General features: G+C 43.8%; 1 protein-coding gene across 3 annotated transcripts in view; it reads left to right on the top strand.

Moving 5' to 3' along the window:
• Positions 1-3,323: 3,323 nt before the first annotated feature.
• Rasgef1b (RasGEF domain family member 1B) overlaps positions 3,324-23,247 on the top strand; it is a 525,537-nt gene continuing 505,613 nt past the window's right edge. For 2 of the 3 annotated variants that reach the window (XM_037209192.1, XM_028873160.2), the window contains exon 1: positions 3,324-3,444. In XM_037209192.1, coding sequence (XP_037065087.1) covers positions 3,376-3,444 — 69 coding nt within the window. In that variant the 5' untranslated portion in view covers positions 3,324-3,375. The remainder of the gene's footprint in view (positions 3,445-23,247) is intronic. The other variant, XM_028873161.2, reaches the window with a different exon arrangement.

Below are 23,247 nucleotides of genomic sequence, written 5' to 3'. Positions count from 1 at the left end.
GAGTGTGTCACTGTGGGTACAGGCTTTGAGGTTTCTTATGCTCAAAATACTGTCCAGTGAGTCATTTGACTTTCTGTTGCTTCTGAGTCAAGATATAAGACTCTCAGCTATTACTCTGGCACCACATCTGTCTGCACACCACCATGCTCCCTGCCATGATAATGGACTGAACCTCTGAAACCGTAAGGTGCTCTGAAACTGAGCACCTCAATGAAATGTTTTCATTTTTAAGAGTTACCATGATTATGGTGTCTCTTCACAGCAATACATAAGGACTGGGATATTGCTATGATAGGCCTGACCACATTTTTGTTTGGAGTAACATAGACATTGGTGCTTTGGGTTGTGAAAGCAGTGGAATGCTTTAAGCACTGCTTAATGGATCATACTAGTGATCATGGAAGACAGAGTTGCTAAGAGTTATTTGAACTATTGGGGGCTCACTCAAGAGGGAACAGAGGAGAAGAATTTTAGTATGGGGCCTAGAGATTGTTCTTGTGATATTTTGGTGAAGAAAGTGGCTGCCTTTTGCCCTTGTCTGAGGAGTCTGCCTGAGACTAAAGTGAAGAGTTCTGGATCAGTTCCATTGGCAGAGGAAATCTCAAGACAGCCTAGTATAGACAGACTCTGTCGTGTGGATATTAGTGCTTAACTCTAATGAAGATTTATAATGAAAAGGAGCAAGCTGAGCAGTGTAAATTACAAAATGTAAATTTTGAGGAGAAAAAGAGCACCAGGAAGTAGAATGGAGCTAAATCCTGTGTTCAAGAAGATAAAGGGATTAAGAAATGGAATAAAGGGAGTAGTGCCCTCAGGGCAAGATCCCAACCAGCTAAGTTTCCAACTTGTGAAAAGGAACTAAAGAAAAGCTTAGAGCCAGGTGTGGTGGGGCATGCCTTTAATCCCAGCACTGGGAAGGCAGAGGCTGGAGGATTTCTGAGTTTGAAGCCAGCCTGTTCTACACAGCAAGTTCAAGGACAGCCAAGCTTAGGCAGTGAAGGTAACAAAAACAGAAAGTTGGTGAAGATGTGATTGAATAAGGGGCCCATGTTCCAGTCCCAGTAAGCAGCAGAACTTGGCAGCTTTGGTCTTATGATTCTGGATTTAGAGTTAAGGATAGAAAAAAGGAGTTATGGAATAAAGTCACTGAGGCCAGGCATGTGTCAGGGGTGTCCCTGAATGGAGGCCTAGTAGAGAGGCCATTGCGTGAAGCTGTGAAGTTGAAGCCTGGATTGTCCTGGAGAACCTAAGATGTTGGAGATGCTAGAGTCATGGGATACCTGACAAGGAGAGTTGCTAACAGGGAAGTAAACCCAGCCCAAGAGAAAGAAGTGTGTTGCAGTCAACAAAGCTGAACAGAGTTGGAGATCTGAAGAGTGTTTTGACATCAGACGTGGAGCTGCAGAGTTTGGAGTTTGCCCAGCTGGTTTTCAGTCTTTCTTTTGTCTAGTACTTCCTTGCTGTGCTCCCTTCCCTGTGTTTTAGAATGGTAAGGTATATGTTGTGCCATTACATGTTGTAAATATGTGATCTGCTTTTTGATTTTGATTTTTACTGAGGGATTACAGTTAAGAGATTGCCAATGGTCTTGGAAGAGACTTTGGACTTTGAAACAAGTTTGGGACAGTTAAAGACTATAGGGACATTTGAAGTTGGACTGAATGCATCTTTGCATTATGATGTGGCTTCAGGCCTTTGGGGCCCAGGAAATGGAACGTGGTAGTTTGAAAGAAAATGGCCCCCAAAGGGAGTGGCACTATTAGGAGGTGTGGCCTTGTTGGAGAAAGTGTGTCACTGCGGGCATAGGCTTTGAGGTCTCTTTTGCTCAGGCTTCCCTCAGTGTGACTGTCCATCAACTTCCTGTTGCTGCAAGATGTAAGATGTCTCAGCTCCATCACCACATCAGCTTGCACGGGACCATCATGGTCATGATGATAATGGACTGAATCTCGGAAACTGTACTAAAGCCACCCCTTTTCTTTATAAGAGTTGCCATGGTCATGGTGCCTGTTCACAGCAATGGAAACCCTAAGACACTCCCTGAAGTCGTGTTTGCTGCACCAGTGCATTATGGGAAATCTAGCCTCACATTTCACCCATTCAAGCACCCATTTTCTAGCCCCCACCCCCAACAAGCACTTACAGCCTTGTACAGTTGCATACACAGTACACAGCTGTGTGCCCTGAGTGTCCCGAGTATGACTTGAGTAATGAAGACTTTCCGCTCTCATACTTTGTATATAAAATCGGGGGATTTGATGCTTTTTCTAGGGTCTCTTGTGTTTTCTGAACCTCTGGCTTTGGCACAGTTGGGCAGTGTTTTTCAAACGCAGCCTGACACCATCTGCGGGAGAGTTTGGGAGTACCTAGTTAAAGAATCAGATCCTGAGGTCGCCCCAGACTTAACTGCAGCTTGGGACTCCTCATTTTAAACAAGCTCCACAGGTCACCCATAGTACACCAAGTGGGAGTTACAGCCCTGAGCAGTAAAATTCAAGCGTCATGCTGGCCCTGTGTCTGGAGTCTCCAAGAGAAACCTTCCAGGCATGGTTCTTGGAAGAACAGGTGTGTCACAACGTCCAGGTTCCATCCATGCCCATCCCGGGATCACCCACAAAGTCATCCACTCCCCTTTGGGGCTTATTTGTGCGGGTCCCACCAGCGTCAGGGGTTCACATGTGACAGCCATAGGGTTCTTCATTCTGGGCTTGGAACCTTCTCCATCCCCACTGGAAGGGTGGGGCTGGCGCTGGCTGGTGGGGAGCCCTGGTGGGCAGCTTGCGTTTTTTCCTGGGAACTCGCCAAGTGCCAGCGGACCTAGACCCCCCTCCTCTCCCACCTGCGTTGTCACAAATCAGGCAGAAACTAGGGAAGTGGGTCGCCGGGGCGACTCCGGTGGGCAGCCCCTCCCGCCTTCGCCGCACGCTCTCAGCGGAGCTCGGGGCATCGCCTGCATCACTGCCCAGGGGCGGGCCGGCCTGTCGCTGCGTCGCCGCCGCGCTGTGCCCGCCGCCCTTGCCCGGGCAGCCACCGCGGGTCGTGCGCCGTTGGCCCTCCCGCCTCCCCCTCGGCGGGGCCCTTCCCTTTACTACGGCGCTGGTGACATTCAGCAGGACCGGCTAGCGCAGCCGGGCTCCCGCGGCGCCGAGGCTGGGGCGCCCGCGGCTGTCTGCTCCTCTCACCCGGGCACCTCCGGAGCGGCAGCCCAGAGCTCCCCGCAGGCCCGGACACCCCCGACCGGACAGCCTTGGCGGGGCGGATCCCCGCTCCCCGCCCGGGTCCGGGAGCTTCGGTCCGCCCTGCCCAGCCCAGCTCGGGCGCAGGGCGAGGACGGAGGCGGCGAGCACCAGGGGGACCCGGCCTCCCTGCTCGTATATGGCAAAGTTTCTCGCGGCGCTCCTGGGCTGCACGCTGCCGAGCAAGGGCGCCTCTCCCATGCTGGAGGTAGGTAGAGGGTGTGTCCTGCAGGGGCTGCGGCCGGTCGGTCGGTCGGCCGGCGGTGGTGAGCACCCCTGGCCCACCGCTAGGGTCCCCACCATTTGACAAGTGCGTCTCACCTGAAGGACTTCTGGGGCGGGGCTGGGGAGGGTGGTGAGGGGGAGATGGAAGCCCGCGAGTCTGAATTCCTGGTCTCCCCAGCCCTCTCTCTGCGCGTTTGTTTTTCTCTTCCCTAGTTGACAGGTGAACACGTTGGCGAACCGCGGGTTAGGCGAGTTGCCCCTTGCCTAACATGCCAGGCACATTCGAAAATGAGCTGTCTCTCGCTCATCCTGCCGCTGCCTACCTACCTTGGCTTTTCTAAATTATTAACGGAAAGCAATCTTTCATTTCAAAAGGTTCCTACCTTCCTGCATGCTCTCACCACTCCCTTCCCCCAACCCCAGCGAGGCGTAAACTCCTTGTAAGTTAACTCGTTTCCTCTGGTGTGAGATACACTGGGGATGGGGAGTGGGAGGAGATGGGATTAGCCAAATCGCGCCTTCTGAAGGCAGCTACACCTAATGGCTCACACCTGCTGGTGGTGGCGGTGACCCTGCAGCAAGCATGCTTAATAGGAGTTGGCTGGCTGGTTTGCTCATCCTCCTGGGGGAAATGGTGGCATCAGCGTTTTATATGAGACCCATCTGGGCCACTTAGTAGGGACAGTTCCGTGCTGCGTGACCCTTCACACTCCATAGGTAGTACAGAGTGCCTTTTGTCTCCATCGCTCCTGCCTTCTCCTGCAGACTGCCCGACAAGCAAGCCAGGACCTCTGTCAGCTAGTCTTGTCACCTGTCTGGGTCTCAAACCCTCCTGGAAGCCTCGGCCCCTCGCTGTCAGCAGTTTCCAGACTGATGGAGAAACAGTCTTGAGTGTCCTTCAGCCAGGAACTCCTTCCGGTTCCAAAGTCTTCCTCAGCTGGTTGTTGACCCCACCCCACCCCCCTTCACCTTTTGCAATCCTAAGTTTTCTTCTGAGATCACGTGGAACCATTCCCTGTGATTTTAGAGCTCAAACTGTCCAATCCATACTCTGCTACGTGATAGGGAGATCCCAACGGTGAGTGTGAGGAGGAGCTTCGGAAACGCAGGTGGAAATGCCCGCACAGGCGAGAGCTGAAACCTAACAGATGAAGGGAAGGTTTTCCAGGCTTGCCGTGGCATTAGCCTTCGCTCCTCAGCATCTTCTCCATGGCACATTAGGCAGCCAGATGACTAGGAGGCCATTCTGGAGATCCTTTAAAATTGCTGTTCCCTTTCATTTTCTCTTCACTTAGGCTGGGGTTTTTGTTATAAAATTCCAGAAGTCTCCACCAAGAGGTTTCGGTATATGCATTGCCTTTTGGGTACCTGTTCCTGCCCGTGCTTTCCTCCGGTCCACAGGTGCCTCACCTTGACTTTTCAGAACGTCGGGTTCCCAGTTATTGTAGAGAGGAGCTGACCTCCAAAACTAGTCTCTCTCACACACATTTAGATGATTGCTGTTTTTAAACAAGAGTGGCTATTTTGTCCTTGAGAAGTTCCAGGGGAAGGAGACATCCCTCAGTCCTTGGTAACTCTTTAGGTCTTGCTTTGTGGTGTTCTCCACCCATCCAGAGGTAGGAATACTTTCAGCATCTCCTCTCAACCTCTCTCTACAAAGGGTTGAGTTACTGTTGGCCGAATCAGCCTAACATGTGGATCAGGTGTCAGATTTCATCAGTGCCACTGGAGAGATTTCCTACCTTTGGGACTGTCTGTGCCCGAGGAGATGAACGGGTGCGGGAATGTGCTTTGTGGATACCTTTCAGATGAACACTGTTGCTGCTGAATGGAAGGGTGTGATGTGGCTTACTCCATCTGGGATGGAGAGAAATGTGGAAGAGAAATAAGCCTCTCTGAATATTCATTTCTTGAAAGTGCTATGGTACTAAAAGAATGTGGGCAGCATTTAATCCCCCAAATACCAAATATGCTAACACTGAAGGTTCCCTTTAGTTTCAGGGGAAATCTAAAGAGGAGGTGGAAACCATCACAATAAACAGCCTTTGGTTTCATTTGGGTAAGAATGTGGCCAAGTAGGTTTGAAGATTGAGTCTTCTGCCCAAGTATGAAGTCCAGGACCTCTTAGGAATCCACAGTTTGACAAAAGAGAGGTGACAGGTTGTGGTTAATAAAAACAAAAAAGTCATGGGTAAAGTGTCAAATGTGATTGTAAAAGAACTCCAGTGTATGTCTGCCGGTCTGCACCACCCTCAGAGGCCAAGGGCAGAAAAGATCCAGGCACATTGCCACCAGAGTGTCTCAGTGGCCATTTTGTTACCTCTCTGTGGTCTTAGTAAAATGGGAGTATTAGTAAAACAAAACAAAACAAAACAAAACCAGAATCTTTGGGAACAATTAAAAAATGTCTAGGAAAAAAGTGAAGGATTGCAAGTTGACTTCAGGACCAGCCTGAGCACTGGGCTGTTTTGGAGTGTTTGTGCCACACTCAGGTGGACCGTTTATAGAAACATCGAGTTTTCTCTGTATTCTGATACCTAGAAAGGTAGGCCAGAGGCATACATACAGGTGTTTCTAGTCCTAAGAGGGGACAGGAGTGTGTGTGTGTGTGTGTGTGTGTGTGTGTGTGTGTGTGTGTTCGTTCCTGGCATTCTTTCTGTCCCCTTTGATTTATGACGTGTTGTGACCATGCTCCCTGTGTGTAGCCCAGTCTGGCTTTCATTGTGGCCTTAGTGATGGAGTCGTCCCCCCCCCCCCCACAGTGTTGCTTCATTCTTAGTGCCTGTCATCCTTACCTAATCCAGTGGACAATCTTTAAGGAGTCACCTATGTTGGGAGAGCACATCTGACTCCATATGAAAGGGAGGTTCAGTTCTTTCATGGGTGTGGTCTCTAGAATTGCCATGGGTCTGACAGCATCTGTATGTTCCAGATCTCTGTCTCTACTAGTATTGCTGCCTAAGTGCAAGGACAGCTTGATTTTTCATCTATGCATAATACATAGTGGCTATCTGATATCATCACATTATTCTAAGGACATATTACACATGATCTCAGCTGTGCTAATAGTCTCATGACATAGATGTTATCAATCACATTTTACAGATGAGAAAATCGAGATCCTTAGAGGGTATAAATAATTTACTTAAGGTCACTATCAGAATGCATGCTAATGTGAGGATGATTTCATTATCTCAAAGTTCACTTCGTCTCATCCAATTGTGGCTACTTGGTTATTGGAGTTGGCTTAAGTGATGGTTCATATCAACTGTCAACTTGACAGGATCTAGAACCCCCTAGGACAGCTCTGGGCATATGAGGGCTGTGAGGGATTTTCTAGACTGAGTCAGTGGAGGTAGGAAGGCCCATCTTAAATATGGGCAGCACCAGCCCACAGGTGGGGGTCCCAGGGTGAGTAAGAAGAAGAAAAGCTGAGCAGCATTCTCTGCTTCCTGACTCAGGGAAATGTGTCCAGCTGCTCCGCGCCCCTGCTGCCATGACTGTCTCAGCATGATGGTCTACATGAGACAAAATAAACCCTCCCCAAAGTTGCTTTCCTTGAGTATTTAGTCACAGCAACGAGAAGAGCAACTCACAGCTTGTTTCGGCTTTTGCTGTCCCCCTCCATTCCCAGACACAGTTTTCCACAGAGGAAAGTCTCTCCCGGTCCTCACCATGTCTCCGTTGGTATGACATGAGCTCTAACTTGCCCCCAGAGATGTCCAAAGGCTGATTGACCCCTGAGAAATTGTTTTAGGGATGACTCAAGTTCAATTGTGGTGGTCCTTTAGAGGTAGCTGCTGTTCGTAGAGTGTTTTCCTGTGTCCTGTTGTCTCCATTTTGGGGGGAAATTTTTCATTAGCTTGTATTCACTGTAGAAAACAATGACCTTCCTTATTTCTCCAAAAATGCTATGAAGTAAGTGGTATAGTTATTGCTGTTTTATGAACAAGAAAACCAAGGCTCAGAGTGACTCTATGAATTGTTCAATGTCATCCACCTGCTAAAGATCTAGTCTAGGAAAAAAATCCCGGGTTGTTTGCCACAGTGCTTGACAGACACTTGCATTGACTTACGTGGTTTCGTGGCCTCTGATGTTTCTCTCATCCACTCTGTCTTTCGTGTTATATACTAAATCATGTTGCTAATAGCCAAACTCAAAATGGTGATCATTTAATTGTCATAAATTCCTTTGTGGTTTACCACTCTATACAGATTCAATGAGGCACATGGGTTTTCTCCATATGATGAGTACACTTTGGTGTCCTTGTCCTGTCTCCCCTTCCTTCTGTTATGTTCTTTGTCCTCTAGCAGTTTTAATGTGCTTCCCTTGCCTGCCATGTCCTGACACCTTCAGGCTGTTTCTACACTTGAGATTTTCTTCCTCTAATATTCATTGTTGGAGTTTCATCTGTCCTTAACACCCCACCCCAATATCATCTCCATATCTACTTCCTGGATAATATTCTATTGAACAGCGTGTGTGTGTGTGTGTGTGTGTGTGTGTGTGTGTGTGTGTGTGTGTGTGTTTACAGCACTTAAGGCAAGGAACCAAGGGTTAAATGAATTAATTCCCATAAAGTACTTAAAATGGTGCTCAATCCACACAATTTATTGATCTTATGTTGTGCCTTTTCAATATCAGGAACGATGCATTTTTCCCTTCCATTGCACTTAGCATAATGTTTTACATATTTTTGCATCAAATAAGTGTCTGCTCCAATTGATCTTCCTACCCTATGGGGTCATAATTTTCTGTGCCAGTAAGTTCATATGAAATTTATATGTATTTTCATAGAAAAGATCAGGCCGTGGTGTCTTTCTATGCCCCTCTTCTCCTTAGAATGCACACACTTTGGGAAACCCTTGTTTCTGTCCCCTTCCTTACAGCCTCTACCTCACCAGAGATCACATCACAGGCCAAGTGACCCACACACAGGGAACTGTAGCTGGCCAGCTCTCTGACTTCACTGCTTCAGTGTAAAAATGCTAGAGACAGTAAACTTCCCATCGCAAGTCTCCAGGTTGTGGCTGAGAGGTACATGACGAGCATCTTATTATTCATTTTCCATGTGTTTATCAACTCATTCAACCAATCATTCATTCAGCATTATTAAATACTATCTTTGTCCTAAGAACCCATGGGAGCCCTTTGAAGGGACACTTGAGCTGTTTTGACTGTAACTCACGGTGAGAAAGCTGCTTTGCTTTGCACTTTTTTTTTCTAATAACTATAACCCTGAAACTAAGTTCTGAGAACAATGGCTTTCCTCATACTGTGAGATGCACTCTGGTCCTTGTGTCCCCTTTCTTCCATTCCATTAAAAGACAAACTGGTAAAGACTGACTAAATTGATTTCATGGGCTGTAACTCATAACTTTAAAAGGATTTCTATATAGGCTAATGAATGATAAGATTCTATTTTTACAAAACAATTTGTATTACCCCATTATCCCTGCACTATATGTATGCATTATTACACTATCAATAGGAGTTTCTAATGTTCTATCCTGGAAAGTCAGTCACCACGAGTAACATTATTCTTGAGGTAAAAATGTTTCTAGGGCTTCAAATAACTAACTCACCAAACTATGTTCGATATATCCTGCTTTCCACATTGCCATGTGTTTGGGTAGAAGTTTTCACATCCTTACCCCGTGCATATGTCATGACTTTTTTTTAATATATATATTTTAAACAGTATGCCCGAATTTCCATTTATTTCTCTCCTATCATGTGCTCATAGCAAGGCCACATTTTTGTGGATCTTTCCAATTTTGTGTTTTTGTCAACTCCCTCCCTTCTCTAAGAAAATTCTGCTGCCAGCTCTCCGGGCTCCTTCTCCCTCTCGTTTCTGTTAAATTAGTTTGCACATTATAATGGAGAGCTGAACTCTTTGTTGTCTGTTAAAAAGAGCCCTGTACCACCTGATTGATCTACTTGGTCATTCTACTGGGTTTCAAGCATCTGAAAACAACAACAAAAAATCAACCACTGGTCAGGCTGTTTCTGACACACCTAACTCCAACAAGCCTGGCTGTAGGTTCTGTGATTGGCCGTGGGCGGCTGGCCATGGGAGAGGAGTTTACCCTGAGAATAACAGCTCCCATTGCCACAGCTGGGCTTTCTATGAGGATCATTTGAATCCTAAGCTAATGGATACTGGGTTTGTCCCATAAATTCACAATTTGTACCTCAAGGCCAATTGAATTGCTACCACGTCTGAGCCATTGTGTAGGCAGGGGCAACTCTCCTTACCTTTGTGTAGCTGCTTTTAGACGCCGCATGCGGTCCTAAATGCGCACATTTTATTTATAGGAATGTTTGGTCCTATTATGATTACATCTGTCTAATGGCTTCTTGCTGAGAAACTGTTAGATGTTTTTTCCCTCTTCTTTGTATTTTGATAGGGAAAGGCTGGTGTTTCCTGGCTGCCAAATGGCCAGTGCTGGCGGCAATTCCCGGGAGCAGGAGCTGAGAGCTAAACTCCTAATGCACCCTTTTGTTCAGCCCTTTATTCATTATCCTATATAGAAATCCTTCTCAAATGGTGAGTTACAACCGTGTTTGGGAGTCTCCTTGTACATTAGGGACTTCTTTACTCATCTTTGACCAAATGTAACAGGTCCAGTAGCCAGTGATATTCATGCTAGGAAACTTCTACCTACATACGGTTGCCTTAGAGTAACAAATGGCAACTTTAATTTTTTGTTTTGAATTTGTGATGAATAAGGACTGTGCTTCCCACCTTTGGTGCATTTTAATGCAGGCTATGACTCTTTCTCCAGATGCCAGTAATTCATTAATGGTTCCTTCCAAACCTATATTTTGAAACTAAAATGGAGGCTACATCATGCGCCCTGTGCCCACCTGAGACTCAGTTCTGCTTTCCAAGTCCATGCAGTCCAATCCCATCTCCTCTCTTCTTTTAGGGTGTACTGGGGTGTCCCATTTGTTTCTCTTTTCTCCCTTTCTTCTGTGGACAACCTGCCAGTGATGCCCTGTTCATTCTCTCTTGGGTTTATATCTTTAAGATTCATTCATTCATTGAGGTCATTCATTCACTGACAAACATTTTGAGGACCTGCTGTAAAGAAGGAGCAGTGGGTTTCTGGGCAGTTTCACAGTGAGTCACTAATGGTTTTGCCTTTCAAGTCTCCCCTCTCCTCAGTCCTGAAGATGTGGTGTGTGTACCCCAGTGTGCGTACCCCAGTGTGTGTGTACCCCAGTGTGTGCACACCACTGTGCCTTCTCTCCCTCACTTTCCCCTTACTGTTCTAGCCTTCAGGCTCTTCTACGCTGTTTCTAAGGTCTTCTATTGGGTGTCTCTCGCTGCCTAGTCCAGTTCTCTTCCTGATTTTCCTTTTCCTCAGCATCCTTCCATGTCAGGTATAAATTCTTGCTTCTGTGTTTTGGTTCATGGGACCTGCTACCCTCTGATTTACCTGTGTAATTCTTCCTCTCTCCCGAACTGGACCCTGTTTAATCTTCAGAGCCACAGCAGGGAGTCAGCTCTTTATAGACTATCCCACACATAGCAGAGAGGCTCTGAGCACACAGGCTCTCACATCTTATCTAAGTTCCTTTAATTAAATATGTCTTTGCTTTGTGCCTCCATTTTGTTTCCTATAACCACGGGATGACAATAATATCTGTCCTATTGACTTGTTATGAGGACTAATTAAAATGGCAGTTGACGTGTATAACACTAACTGTAATTTTTAATGTAAACCTTTATGGCCTAAGTTACCTCTCTGCTTTGGTTGTTCTAGAACATTGTGTGTATATGTTTGTTTGTGTTTGTGTGTGTGTGTGTGTGTGTGTGTGTGTGTGTGTGTGTATTTCTGAATCCTCCATGGTGCTGAGAAAAAAGAGGTATTCAATCAGTGCTTATTTAATTTTGAAAACCTCCCATATTCTGTTTGAGCAGGATCTAGGAACCAATTTATTTCTAGATATATTTAATTTTATTTCATGGAAATGTGACAGCCATGTCTTTTCGTGACTTGCCCTCCAATCTATGGGACACATATTGCAGCTAACTTAGGCTGCGGATGTATAAATGACGATAATGTACTTTTAGACACGACTGTGGCAGAGACAGAACTTGAAAAACGTGCCAATTATAAATGCCACTTAAGTGAAATTCAGCCATAGATTGCGATATAATTAAATCCAGAGTGCTTTTATTTTTCAGTTGCTTTGCAAACATGTACCCTCGGTGTAACTCAAGTGGAGCAAATCCATGCAGTAAAGTCAAGGTTTTATTCATCAGACTCTTATTTTCCGTGCTGTTGGTGAAGAATTCTGATCAGAGGAAGTCAGATTAGATTACTCCAGAAGTAATTTACTCCAAAGAACAGTTGCTCAGTGGGCTTCCCTATTATGTCCCCAGCGGGACAGAGGCAGTAATGATGCCTGACTTCCCTGGAAACTCGGTGTGGTGCCAGGATGCATGGGGGTTTGCTTTCGTTGCCCGTATTTGAGCTTGACTGGAAGTCAGGTGAGGGTGTCTAGAGTGAGAGCCACAGAGCTTTGAACTGCAAAGAGCAGGCAGCAGGAACCCCCAAGCTCTGGTTCCAGGAGCAGCTGGCCTGCTCACAGGCTGCCTGCCTGAAGGAATGCCCACCCCTCTGTCCATTTCCGTGACCGGGACATGAAAGTGTCAATGTTTGATTTGCTTCACTCACAGAAGTGATGCAGGGCCCGGTGTGGTTTTACATGTGAAACTCTGTTGTGACTCATGAAGCGTTATCCAAACGTGAATTGCTATTTCTGATAGTGTAATGAAGAGAACAGACACCCAAGGCTCCTACTGGCCATCCAGGGCATGCAGGGACTTGCTGCCGAAGGAACTGTTAGTGGCAGTATGAATAAGGATGCTTCTGTTTGAAAGGCAGAGGAGGAAAGATGCAGCAGTTACAGTTTACAGCTGGAGCCAGGACGTCTAAATCCAGTGGGTAGATGGCTAACTACACCATTGTATTTCTGAGTCAGTGCCTTGATGTGATTTAATTGTGCTGACAGCCTGAATTCCAGGCCGCCTTGAGAGCCCATGGTTTTGTCTTATGGAGATATCTTTTTCCAGAATGACGCTACTCAGTTTGGAATGATTATAAATTCATCTACCGTGATTTAGATCTCCTGGGAAGGCTGCAGGCTTGAATGGGCTCCCAACAGTCACTGGAATTTAAATCTGACCTTAGTGGGGAGAAAGTGCTTCATTTCTTTTTAGTTTCTTACAATGTTGGATGTTATACTCCATCCACTCTATCCTACCTGGGGAAGCACATTGAGGGACACAAGCAGAGGAGGAGGTAAGAGCTTTCCTAATCATCTCACAGACAGGCAGGGGGCCTGGCTGGCCCAACACTCCATTTTCCTTTTAGAAGTGGCTCCTTCAAGTAAATTCACAAATCTAAAGATTTGGAACTAGGATCCATATATAAGACAGAACATATGTTTGTCTTTCTGGGTCTGGGTTGCCTCATTCTGTGTAGTATAAATTTTCTAATTCCACCTATTACTTGAAAACTTCATTTGTCTTTACAGATGAGTAGAATTCCACTATGTATCAGGAAAGTAGGAAATGACCATTGTGGGAGGAGCTATACACTAATTTACAGTCTCACCTACAAAGTAGCATTTGCTGACCCTGGCCTGCACGGGTTGTCTCAGGAACACACATGACCCAGTTTTCCCCCAGAGGACACACTGGGGTACTTGGAAAGAACCTGATGTCCTCAAGATGGAAGTGGGGGTGGGGCTGATGCAATACCGGAGCGTGGGTGTGAGAAGGTAAATGTTTTTGCAATCATATACACACAATTGTTCTATGTAATTCTGTTATCTCAGTGGGCTTCAGGAAGGGTTTTGGTGAAATATACCCTCCCAAGACATCATTTTTGTGCAATGAACCTATTCTCGACGTTCATTTAAACTAAATCCCATGCATATTAAAATGTGTTGTCTAAACCTACCTAAAAGTAGCAGAGAATCTTTGTGTTAGCTCTTCATCCAATAAAAGACTCATAGCTATTATATGCAAAAAGCTAAAAAAAAATTGAACACTAAAAGAATAACCAAACAAATACAGGCAAAAGGCAATTCTTAAAAGTTCAGCTGTCCAATATGAACCTGAAAAATGCTCAGCACCTTAGCTGTCAGGGAGATGTAGAGAAAAACTCTAGAGCATCCTTCTCACTCCGGTCACAAAGACTAGTATGAAGGGAATAAATGACAACAAACATTGACCAGGACTTTGTGGAACAACAGAAACCCTAATACACTGTGGGTAGAATGTGGGAAAGAATGTGGGCACTGTAGAAATAAGCATGCTCAGTCCTTCAAGACTAAAAATAGAATTCCCGTATGATCCAGCTATAGCATTCTTGGTATATACCCTGAGGATTCAAAGCTGGCAGATCCTAGAGATAACAGCAGATCAGTGTTTATTATGGCACTCTTCACTGTAACCAAGGTATGGAATCAGCCCACCAATGGATGAGTGGATAAAGAAAACATGGTATATATACGCCAGAGAGCTTTTTAGCCACAAGGAAGAGCTGGGCTCATGCTTTTTGCAGGAAAATAGATAGAATTGGAGGCCACTGTGTTAAACAAATTAAGTCAAATTCCAAAAGCAAACCTTGTGTTTTCTTATATGTGTATTCTTGACCTTTAAAAACTCACTAAGATAAAAGGATGAGGATTTGGAAAGTGTAAAGTAGTCGGGGAGAGGAGGGACAGGAAAGTCAATGAGAGAGAGGTGCATGTGATCCAAGTACGTTATACACACACACACACACACACACACACACACACACACACACACACACACACGAAAATGTCACCGTGGAAGGCATTCCTTTGTACAATTTGTGAACACTAATAAAAATAAAAGTATAAAAAGTGTTTTCTATCTTTTAGGAAAAACTAGGATGACAAGGGAGAGATCAGACATACACAGATCCCTATGTAGATGAGAGATTATGCAGACAGATGGACACATGGGTATTTGCTCCTGGAAGGGCTATGAGGACAATGCCATGTCATGACCAGCAGTTAAAACAAATCCAGAAATTCAAGTGGTTTTATTTCTCAGCTTTTCTCTTCAGTCTCATGTGTGTTTGTGTACATGAGACCATACACCCGGAGGCTTCTCAGGGGTTAGCGAACTGGCCTTGCTTTCCTTTTGAAGTTTTCCCTTTTCCTCCTCTTCCTCTTCCTCCTCCTCCTCCTCTTCCTCCTCCTCCTCCTCCTCCTCCTCCTCCTCCTCCTCCTCCTTCAGTGTAGGGAGTTTCCTGTCTAAGAATCTGCAACATAGCTGTGTGAGACTTTCATGTTTTCCCATCTCATTCTGCAAATAGAATAGAATAGAATAGAAATTGATTCCATCTTTTTTCATGTATAAAGAAACAGTGCATCTGATTTCACAGAAAGAAATGACTGGAAAGCTTCCAGCCAGGCCCTGGGGAAAGCCCTAAAATTATCCTCTGCCTTATGGACTGTCCAGATTGTTTGTACGTGTGGCTGGGGAGTGGGGGCAGGGAAGAGGGATTTGGGAAATAAAATATTTCATGCCCAGATGCCGTGATCCATCAGATGGCTGGGTGCGACCTCCTGATGACTGTGATTTTTTAGAGGTCTGTTTGCTTGTTGCCTGGTTTGAATGTCCAAGCATCTGGGCAGACCCTCTGGAGTCCCTGGTTAGTGCACCCCCCCACTCCCCCTACCCCCACCCCCACCCCCGCTTCTCTGCACTGGGTGGGCTTCCCTTGTGTGCAAATGCTTCCAGAATAAATAGAAGGGTTTCTCTTTCCTTGCCTCTAGTTGCATCTTTGATTTTGAATTGTTGTGGGCTAGGGTGACTAAGAAATAGGTTCTCACTTAGCATAGTTGATGGGCAACTAATAATAATAATAATAATAATAATAATAATAATAATAATAATAATTCTTTAGAATTTACAAAGGCACTTTACATTATTTTGTTAGAAACAGAAGAACTGTAGGAAGCTTTTACCTTTTCGTAGGTGAAAAAAAGCCACGTGCAGAGAATTGTAAAATAATAATTATTGGAAAAAGCAACAACAACAAAACAAAACAAAAAATATATTTGGATCTAAAATTGTCTAGCCAGAAGAGATAATAGAAATAATTTCTTATCTTCTAAAAACAAACATGTCTTCTTTTCAAAAAGGATAATGGTTACCAGGTGTGTGTGTGTGTGTGTGTGTGTGTGTGTGTGTGTGTGTTGGGGGCATTGCTAGGAAATAGGGGGTTTATTGGCTTAAGTGTCTAAAGCTGAGAAAGATTCAATGAAGACTAACTGTAGTTAATAGTAGTGTGTTCTGTCTGGAATTTTAGGTGCTCTCAACACACATATGTAAAAGGGTAACCACATTCAATGATGTATAATGTGGACATGCTAATTTTCACTGTATAAATTATGATAGTAGATTATAAACCTTGAGTTTAAGTGATAGAGTCAAACTATAAGAAGACTCCAACAGCAAGAACCCTGATATGATAGTCTTTGAAAAAAGTGGACCAGCCCAGTGATTTAAAACACCTACCACCAGCAGAAGATGTGACTAAGCCATAGAAAAACATATTAGTTAGATGAAAACATTCTTAAGGGCCTTCCCATTTCTGCACATGCAGATAAATACGTTAACAAATGACAGCACTACAGATGATATGTTTCCAGAATTATTCCAAGGCTTTGTGCCATGCCATTAGCATAAATCATGCCCTTCGTTCCAGTCACCACATCTCTTTGGCTTCCTTTCATCATGGTACAGGGCACCCAAGATGGGAGCTGTAGAGAATAGTAATATTTTTTTTCTTTCGAAAAAATACTTCCTGAGGTGCATCAGATTGGGGTGACTCCCCAGAATCTCATGTTGTGCCGTTTCCTGTCTTGCAGGAGGCTGAGGATATTGTAGTGCGAAAGAATAATCCAAACAGTTTATAGCTTAGTAATTTATAGATTTTGAAGCACTTTGACCAAATCCTCTTAATAGTTTTTGAAAGATTATCATTTCCATTTGAAGGATTTTGAGACTGTGGTTCAAAGTGGGAGAAACAGGCATCCTGGTATAACCAGGCAAGAATTGCTAGAGCTGGGACTTCAGTCCCAGGCTTCCACTCTCTTCGCTCAGGCAATTGTGATGCTCTCAGCAATGTAAGGAGATAGCCAAGACCCAGACATGACACTCATCTCAAAGACGGCTTCAGCATCCACTGAAAGCCTGGTTTCCTATTTCTACTGTCTGGGACTCTCCTTCCCTGATTGCTTTCTGGAATTAATGTTCAAATCTCTGCTCTGTTAACTTGTTTGTTATTTATGTGATGATAGGCAAGTTATTTCATGTTGTGACTCTTTAAAGTATCTGTATGTAAAATGTAGATGGATGACGCTTATTATGAGAAATAAATAGGAAATTAAATAGGAAAATATGATATGGTGTTAAGTATGATGTATGCTTACAGTTAACATTAGAGGTTCTCTTTTCTTTGTATTTTGTAGTTGGTCTTGATTTACATTTTAGCCCATCTCTTTCCAATGTCCTAATTAATTTTTTAATTACATTATTTATTTATTTTGTGTGTGAGTTGGGATTTGCATACTCCACACTGTGCACTTGGAGGTCAAAGGACCTACTTGTGGGAGTCAGTTCTCTCCATCCACTGTGTAGTTCCAGGGGGTCAAACTCAGGTTTTCAGGCTTGGCAGTAAGTACCTTTCCCTGATGAGCCCGTTGGCCACCCTACTAAAGTTTTGTTTTTTACAAATGTTACAATTTGGGTAACATTTGTGTGTGAGTGTTGAGTGGACATGGGATAATAATGGGAAAGGGCAAGAAAGGGCCTCGAACACATGCTCGGTGCCTGGCCTGCATGGAAACCAAATTTATTTCACAGCACAACAGTGACAGGCTGATTTGGTGCCTTTTTTTTCTGGTGGACAAGCTAGTGTTGTCTTTCTTCCTGATATCTTGTGTCTATCATACACCGTGGTAGGCTGATTACTCATTATTCCAGTTGTGTATCCCTTACATTGTCAGGTGCTGAAAAGAATACAAAGGGAACAGGACATAGTTCTCTGCTTCAAGTTTACTTGAGCAGGCTTGATTTCTGAGTATGAAAACAGACACTCATCCTGAGCTGAGGTCTGATACAAAACTGCCATGCCCCCCCCCCATGAGACAGAGTTTCTCTGTGTAGTCCTGGCTGTCTTGGAACTCACTCTGTAGACCAGGCTAGCCTCGAACTCACAGAGATCCACTGGCATGTGCCATCATGCCTGATATGCCATGCCTATTCTAGGTTAAAGTTTTCTAACATGATTCCAGGTGTGGCAACATTACCCAAAATATTTTTTTGAAATGTAGATAATTTAGAAGAAATAATACTTTTCTAAATTGGTGCCACACACAGATAGGATATATTGTCATGTGTACCTGACTGCTTTCCAACACATACGAAAGCATCTAAAACAGCAGAAAAGGGGGCTATGTGTGAGCCTGCATCCAGTTGTACAACCTTTTTCAAAGGAAGGCAGTTTATTGGATTTCCTGATTTTGTTTTGCTGTGCCTTAGAAAAATTGCACTCCTTACATATAATATGCTCTAAATGACAGTATTTTGCTTGGCTTTTGTGCAGACTAAGTGAGGTAGGATGTGATAGGGTAGTCAGTCGTGCTGGGAGTGAGTATCTGATTAGCAGTATTTTCCTTTCCACGGTAATGGACATAGCCCTTGTCCTTCTTACACTAAGGGTATAAATCAGCCAGTTTTTTAAGCCCTTCCCACTTGTTTCCTCTTTTAGCCTGGACCGCTGTCTGTAGTGTGGCATGATTCCACATGTGTAGTCCATCAAAGGGTTAATAAGGTTCTGCTTCAATCTTTCTGGTTTGCTGGCACTCCTAAATAAAAAAAAAAAAATCATTATAGTTTGTGTGTGTGTGCAAACCATTGATGTCCAAAGCAACTAATTAGAGTGAGAGAGAGTATAGAAAATCAATCTTTACTAACATTGACATTTCATCTAACTTAAGCAATTGATTTTGCTTACATTCTTTGTGGAATCCTGTGGAGGTCTAAGATTATTCCAGATGAGTACATTGCAAGGTTCTAATAGGCTCTCGGTGTCAGGATGGATATTATCAGAACACTAAATCTGTGGACAGAATTGGGAAGGGATTCTGCACAGCACATGGGCTCCCTGGATAAGCAGCTTGCACCCATGACATCACTAAGCTCTTGGCAGAGGGCACCATGGAGGAGGTATCCTGATTCACAGCAGGGGAAGAGACTTGATTTCTCATGCAGCTCCTGACCTCCATCTGTCCTGAGCTCCAGCTACTCGACTTTCATGCTGGGTATCAATAGTACTCTCCTGCTCCAGTTTCTATATTTCTTTTGTCCAAAGAAATCATTGACCAGAGGGAGAAGAAACTGTGAAGGAAAGGCATTTGTTACGTCAGATGTCTTGGTGGAGTCTGTTTGGCCTGGTCCTGTCCCCCTACCGAAGATTACAGTGATGTGAATGTCTCCATTTAGCCATCTGGCTTCAGCTGCCTATGATTCTCCCTTTGATACTTTAGAAGTGGCAACCTGGTGTGCTCTCCAGTATATTGCATCATGTCTGGTGACTTTCCTGTATCCTTCCTTAATTCCATCTTCATAAATCATCAAGGATTGCAAAAACCTGAATATGCCACATGCTTTGATCAGGACTTTAAATGACAGAGGAGCAAAAGCAACCTTTTGCTTCCTTTGTCTTTCTATGTAGTTGAGGCTGGCCTTGAACTCACTATGTTGCCCAAGCTGGTCTTGACCTTCTGGTTATCCTCTTTCCTTGGCATCCCAAGTTTCTGACTTAATGTACTCCTCAAAGCAAGCTTCCTTCATGTGGACCTCACCTGATGCAAGGGTGAAGGTTCTCTCTCATCCACCCTTGTAGGAGCACTAACCCCATTCAGGCAGGACTCAGTCCCATGCCTGATGCAAGCATGAAGGGTTTCTCTCCTCTATGCTTGTAGGAGCACTAACCCCATGCAGGACTCTGACCCATGAGCCAAAGCCCCACTTTCTAATATTGCCACATTAAAGCTTTAGTGATTTGGAGCAGATTCAAGCATTCAGACCACAGCAACTAGCCTGGCAAGGCTGCCTCTTAACTATGTTTTATGACTCCAATACTAGTGTTTTTTAAATCCTCCAAACCATGGAAAGTGGTTAGATTTAGTTCCTGTTAGAAAAATGCATGAATTTGGGCTTTCAGTGGTAGTTAGAAGTTCACTACAGATAGGTGCTTGAGGGTGGTGGGTGGGTTTGGATTCATTTTTAGAAGAAATTAACCAGAAGTGATCAATTTCACTTCAGAGTAAATCACCTGTCACACCCACTTATACTTGTCTAAAGACGTTACTACTGTCTTCAAACATTTATTTTTAGGAGAGACGTTCTGTTGCACAGTAGTTTTGGTTTTAGAAAATATAATTTATACTTGTGTTGACAGGATGGCATATAAGGATACCCACAAAGAATCCCAGTTCCGGAATATACTCCACAATCTTTTGTTTCTAGGGACCTGGTCTCTCTTCAGTGTCACATCAGGGAGGGTCACTTGAGCCTCAGGGTGTGCCCCTGAGAATTGGGGTATCAGTTACAGTGAAGCTTTCAGTGTCTCCCCTTACGATAAGAGCAGCCTAATGCAAAGGCTGTAAGATGGAGATTATATCCAAAATGAAAATGATAACATTTTCTGCGTATGTCAGTGACTAGGAGGCCCTACTGGGTAGTGCTATCCATTACAGTGCAAGCCTTGATGTCAAGGACAAAAACTTGCCTCTCTCTCTTAGTTTCTTTTATCCCCTTTCATGGAAGACAGGGAAAATTGTAATTGCTAGATAAATGGTTGACAAGGAAATGAAGCCACGGTAGGTGTTGGCGTTCTACATCAAGAATAGGTGTTGGTGTGATGAATCAAAGGGGATTTGTTGTTTTAGTTAATAGTTGCTAAGTTAGACAGCTCATGCCCTGCAAATACTACTTTTTATACAGTGTATGAGGAGAGAAAGAAAATTCTTTAATTAGGCATGCATATCTAAACTCATTATCAATTCAAAGTCATCTCATTTTTATTTAAAATAATTTAGACATTTATTTATTATTATGTGTACATGTGCGTCATATGTGTGTGGACACACCTGTGTGATAGCTCATGTGTGAAGGTCACAGATCAATGTTCTAGATTTGGTTTTCTTCTTCTACATTGTAGAAGAAGAAATTGGGAATTGAATTCAGACCTGGGAATTGAATTCAGGACCCTGGCTTGGCAGAGAGTGCCTTTACCTGCTGAGCCATCTCACTGGTCCCAATATTATATTTTATCTTTTTCTTTCTTTTTTTTCTTTTCTTTTTTTTTTTTTTTTTCTGAGACAGGGTTTCTCTGTGTAGCTTTGCGCCTTTCCTGGAACTCACTTTGGAGACCAGGCTGGCCTCGAACTTACAGAGATCCGCCTGCCTCTGCCTCCCGAGTGCTGGGACTAAAGGCGTGCACCGCCGCCGCCACCACCACCACCACCACCACCACCACCTGGCTCCAATATTATATTTTAAATAAACCCAAAAGTAAAACCGTTAGATAAACCAATTGGCTCAAATAACATTGCTATGGAAAATCATGAGCTCTCCTCTGACTGTGGATTTTGCGTTCTGGTACTGTTCATGTCAGCTAGCCAGACTGACTCTCTTCATATAGTTCAATGCACTGACAACTGCTCTACTTTTGCCTTTCTGGGTGATGCTTATCATTACTACATCATGAGCATATGTCAGAATTTGGAGCTAACCAATTTGCCACCATGTAATGCAAATATAGTCCACTCCCTTTCAGACAATGTAAGTGGATAGCTTCCTTGTCTTTTTCTGAATCAAGACTGGCTTGATTATCTTTTGGATCTTAAATCTGCCTGAGAAATGAGTCTGCTGAAAAGACTGGAGAAATAGGTTTCCTCATATGTAAAAGGGAAGTTCCGCAACTGTCCTCTAGATGGCGTGCTCAGTGCCTCTTTGTGACTCATTTTGTCAAGCCATCTCTCTTCCCTATTTGACGTCTCTGTGTGCAAATCTGATGGGCTGTGGGAGGAAGGCCTCAGTTTGGGCCTTATCAGTGAGTACTTAGTCACTGTGTACCTAGGTCTAACTCTTTTTCTTTTCGTTTAAATTCATAAGGATCAGGGAAATACCATTTGCAAAATTACAGAGTCACTTGCTCTGACTCTGTCGTGGCAGAAAGCTGCTTTTCTGAAGAGGTTCTTCAAGCTTTGTTGTTCTTTATTTTTGAGATTGTATTTTAATTACATTTCTCCCTTCCCATTCCTTCCTCCAAAGCCTTTCTCGGAGCCCTCGCCGCTCTCCTTCAAATCCATGGCCTCTTTTTTTTCATTAATTGTTATCGTATGTATGCATATATGTGTGTGCATATACATATATGTTCCTAAATATAATCTGTTGAGTCCATACAATGTAACTTGTATTTTTTCAGAGCTGGTCATTTCAGTAAGCTTCTTGCTATCTCTAGATCCACTGTTCTCCTTCCATGGCATGAGAGATGGGCATCTATTAACGTACCAAGAATTTCAGTTAGATAGTTAGCACTGTGTTAATTGCTCATCATTGTTGTCGCCCCCATCATTAGCAATGCTCCCAAATGATATAGGTGTTAATAGATGGATGAATAAATGCACAAAGGCACACCTTCCCCTCTCCAGCAGACTTCCTCCTTCTATAGTCTCCCCCCCCACACCCAGAAGGAAACCTGGATGTTCTTCTATGGATTGCTTATATTTAAAGATGCCTTCTTGGTTGACTCTTCCCATTTCTCCCTTTGGTGGTTTTCATATTAATTTGATTCCATTTGTTTTCCAATATTACAGATGTATAGGGAGGGATGTTAGCATTACTAATATGATTTGTTCTCCTTTGAGAGAAAATGACCCTGATACAAATGTAAATACACACCATTATAGAATGTTTGGCACTGTTTAAATTGATAGAAATGCCCCAGCTGACTTTTTAATTTGGCGGAGTGGGAACTGTACCCTTTGTGACTTACTAGTATCACCTGATTGAAAAGCACATGACATTAAATTACTTTTGCTTCTCTTTTTGTGTAACTTTTTGCTGTCATTTGTGTCTCTTGAGGTATTTTTTTGTACAAATTTTCAATCTATTACTTAGACCACTTGGATAAAAAAATAGCAACTCCCTTCTTCTTTTTGCTGTATTCCAGGTTGCTCATCCTTTTGAAAGGCACTACAGAAAATGAAAATGGAAAAATTCCGTCATTATCATAAACACCAAATTAATTTAACATATTAAAACAGTCCATAAAAGTTTGCTACAAAAACCTTATAAACAACCCAATTGCCGTATTTCCAGGGCCATCGTGTCTGTCCATGGTGCTGAAAGCATGCTGTCCTTTTTAGACACGGTCACAAAATAAAGGCATCACAAGGACGTTTTTAGTGTGACCCTGTAGCATGAATCTTAAAAGGTCTTATTAATAAAAAACAAACCCAGGGCCAGGTATTGAGGTGAATGCTGAAAGATCAGAAAAGCAGAACAGGCCACATCTAACCTCACCTTACCAACTTTTCAGCTGATCCTGTTTCCTCAAACTGGAAGTCTTTGTGTCTTCATCCAAATGCATGTCAGCTAAACTGCTGCTAGAAGCCTAAAATCTTAACCAGGCTCTAGCATGGTGGTAT

The sequence above is a fragment of the Peromyscus leucopus genome, chromosome 10 (genome assembly GCF_004664715.2).
Source record: "Peromyscus leucopus breed LL Stock chromosome 10, UCI_PerLeu_2.1, whole genome shotgun sequence".
Taxonomy (NCBI): domain Eukaryota; kingdom Metazoa; phylum Chordata; class Mammalia; order Rodentia; family Cricetidae; genus Peromyscus; species Peromyscus leucopus.
The sequence above is the reverse complement of the archived record's forward strand: the minus strand, read 5'-3'. Positions and strand labels throughout refer to the sequence as shown.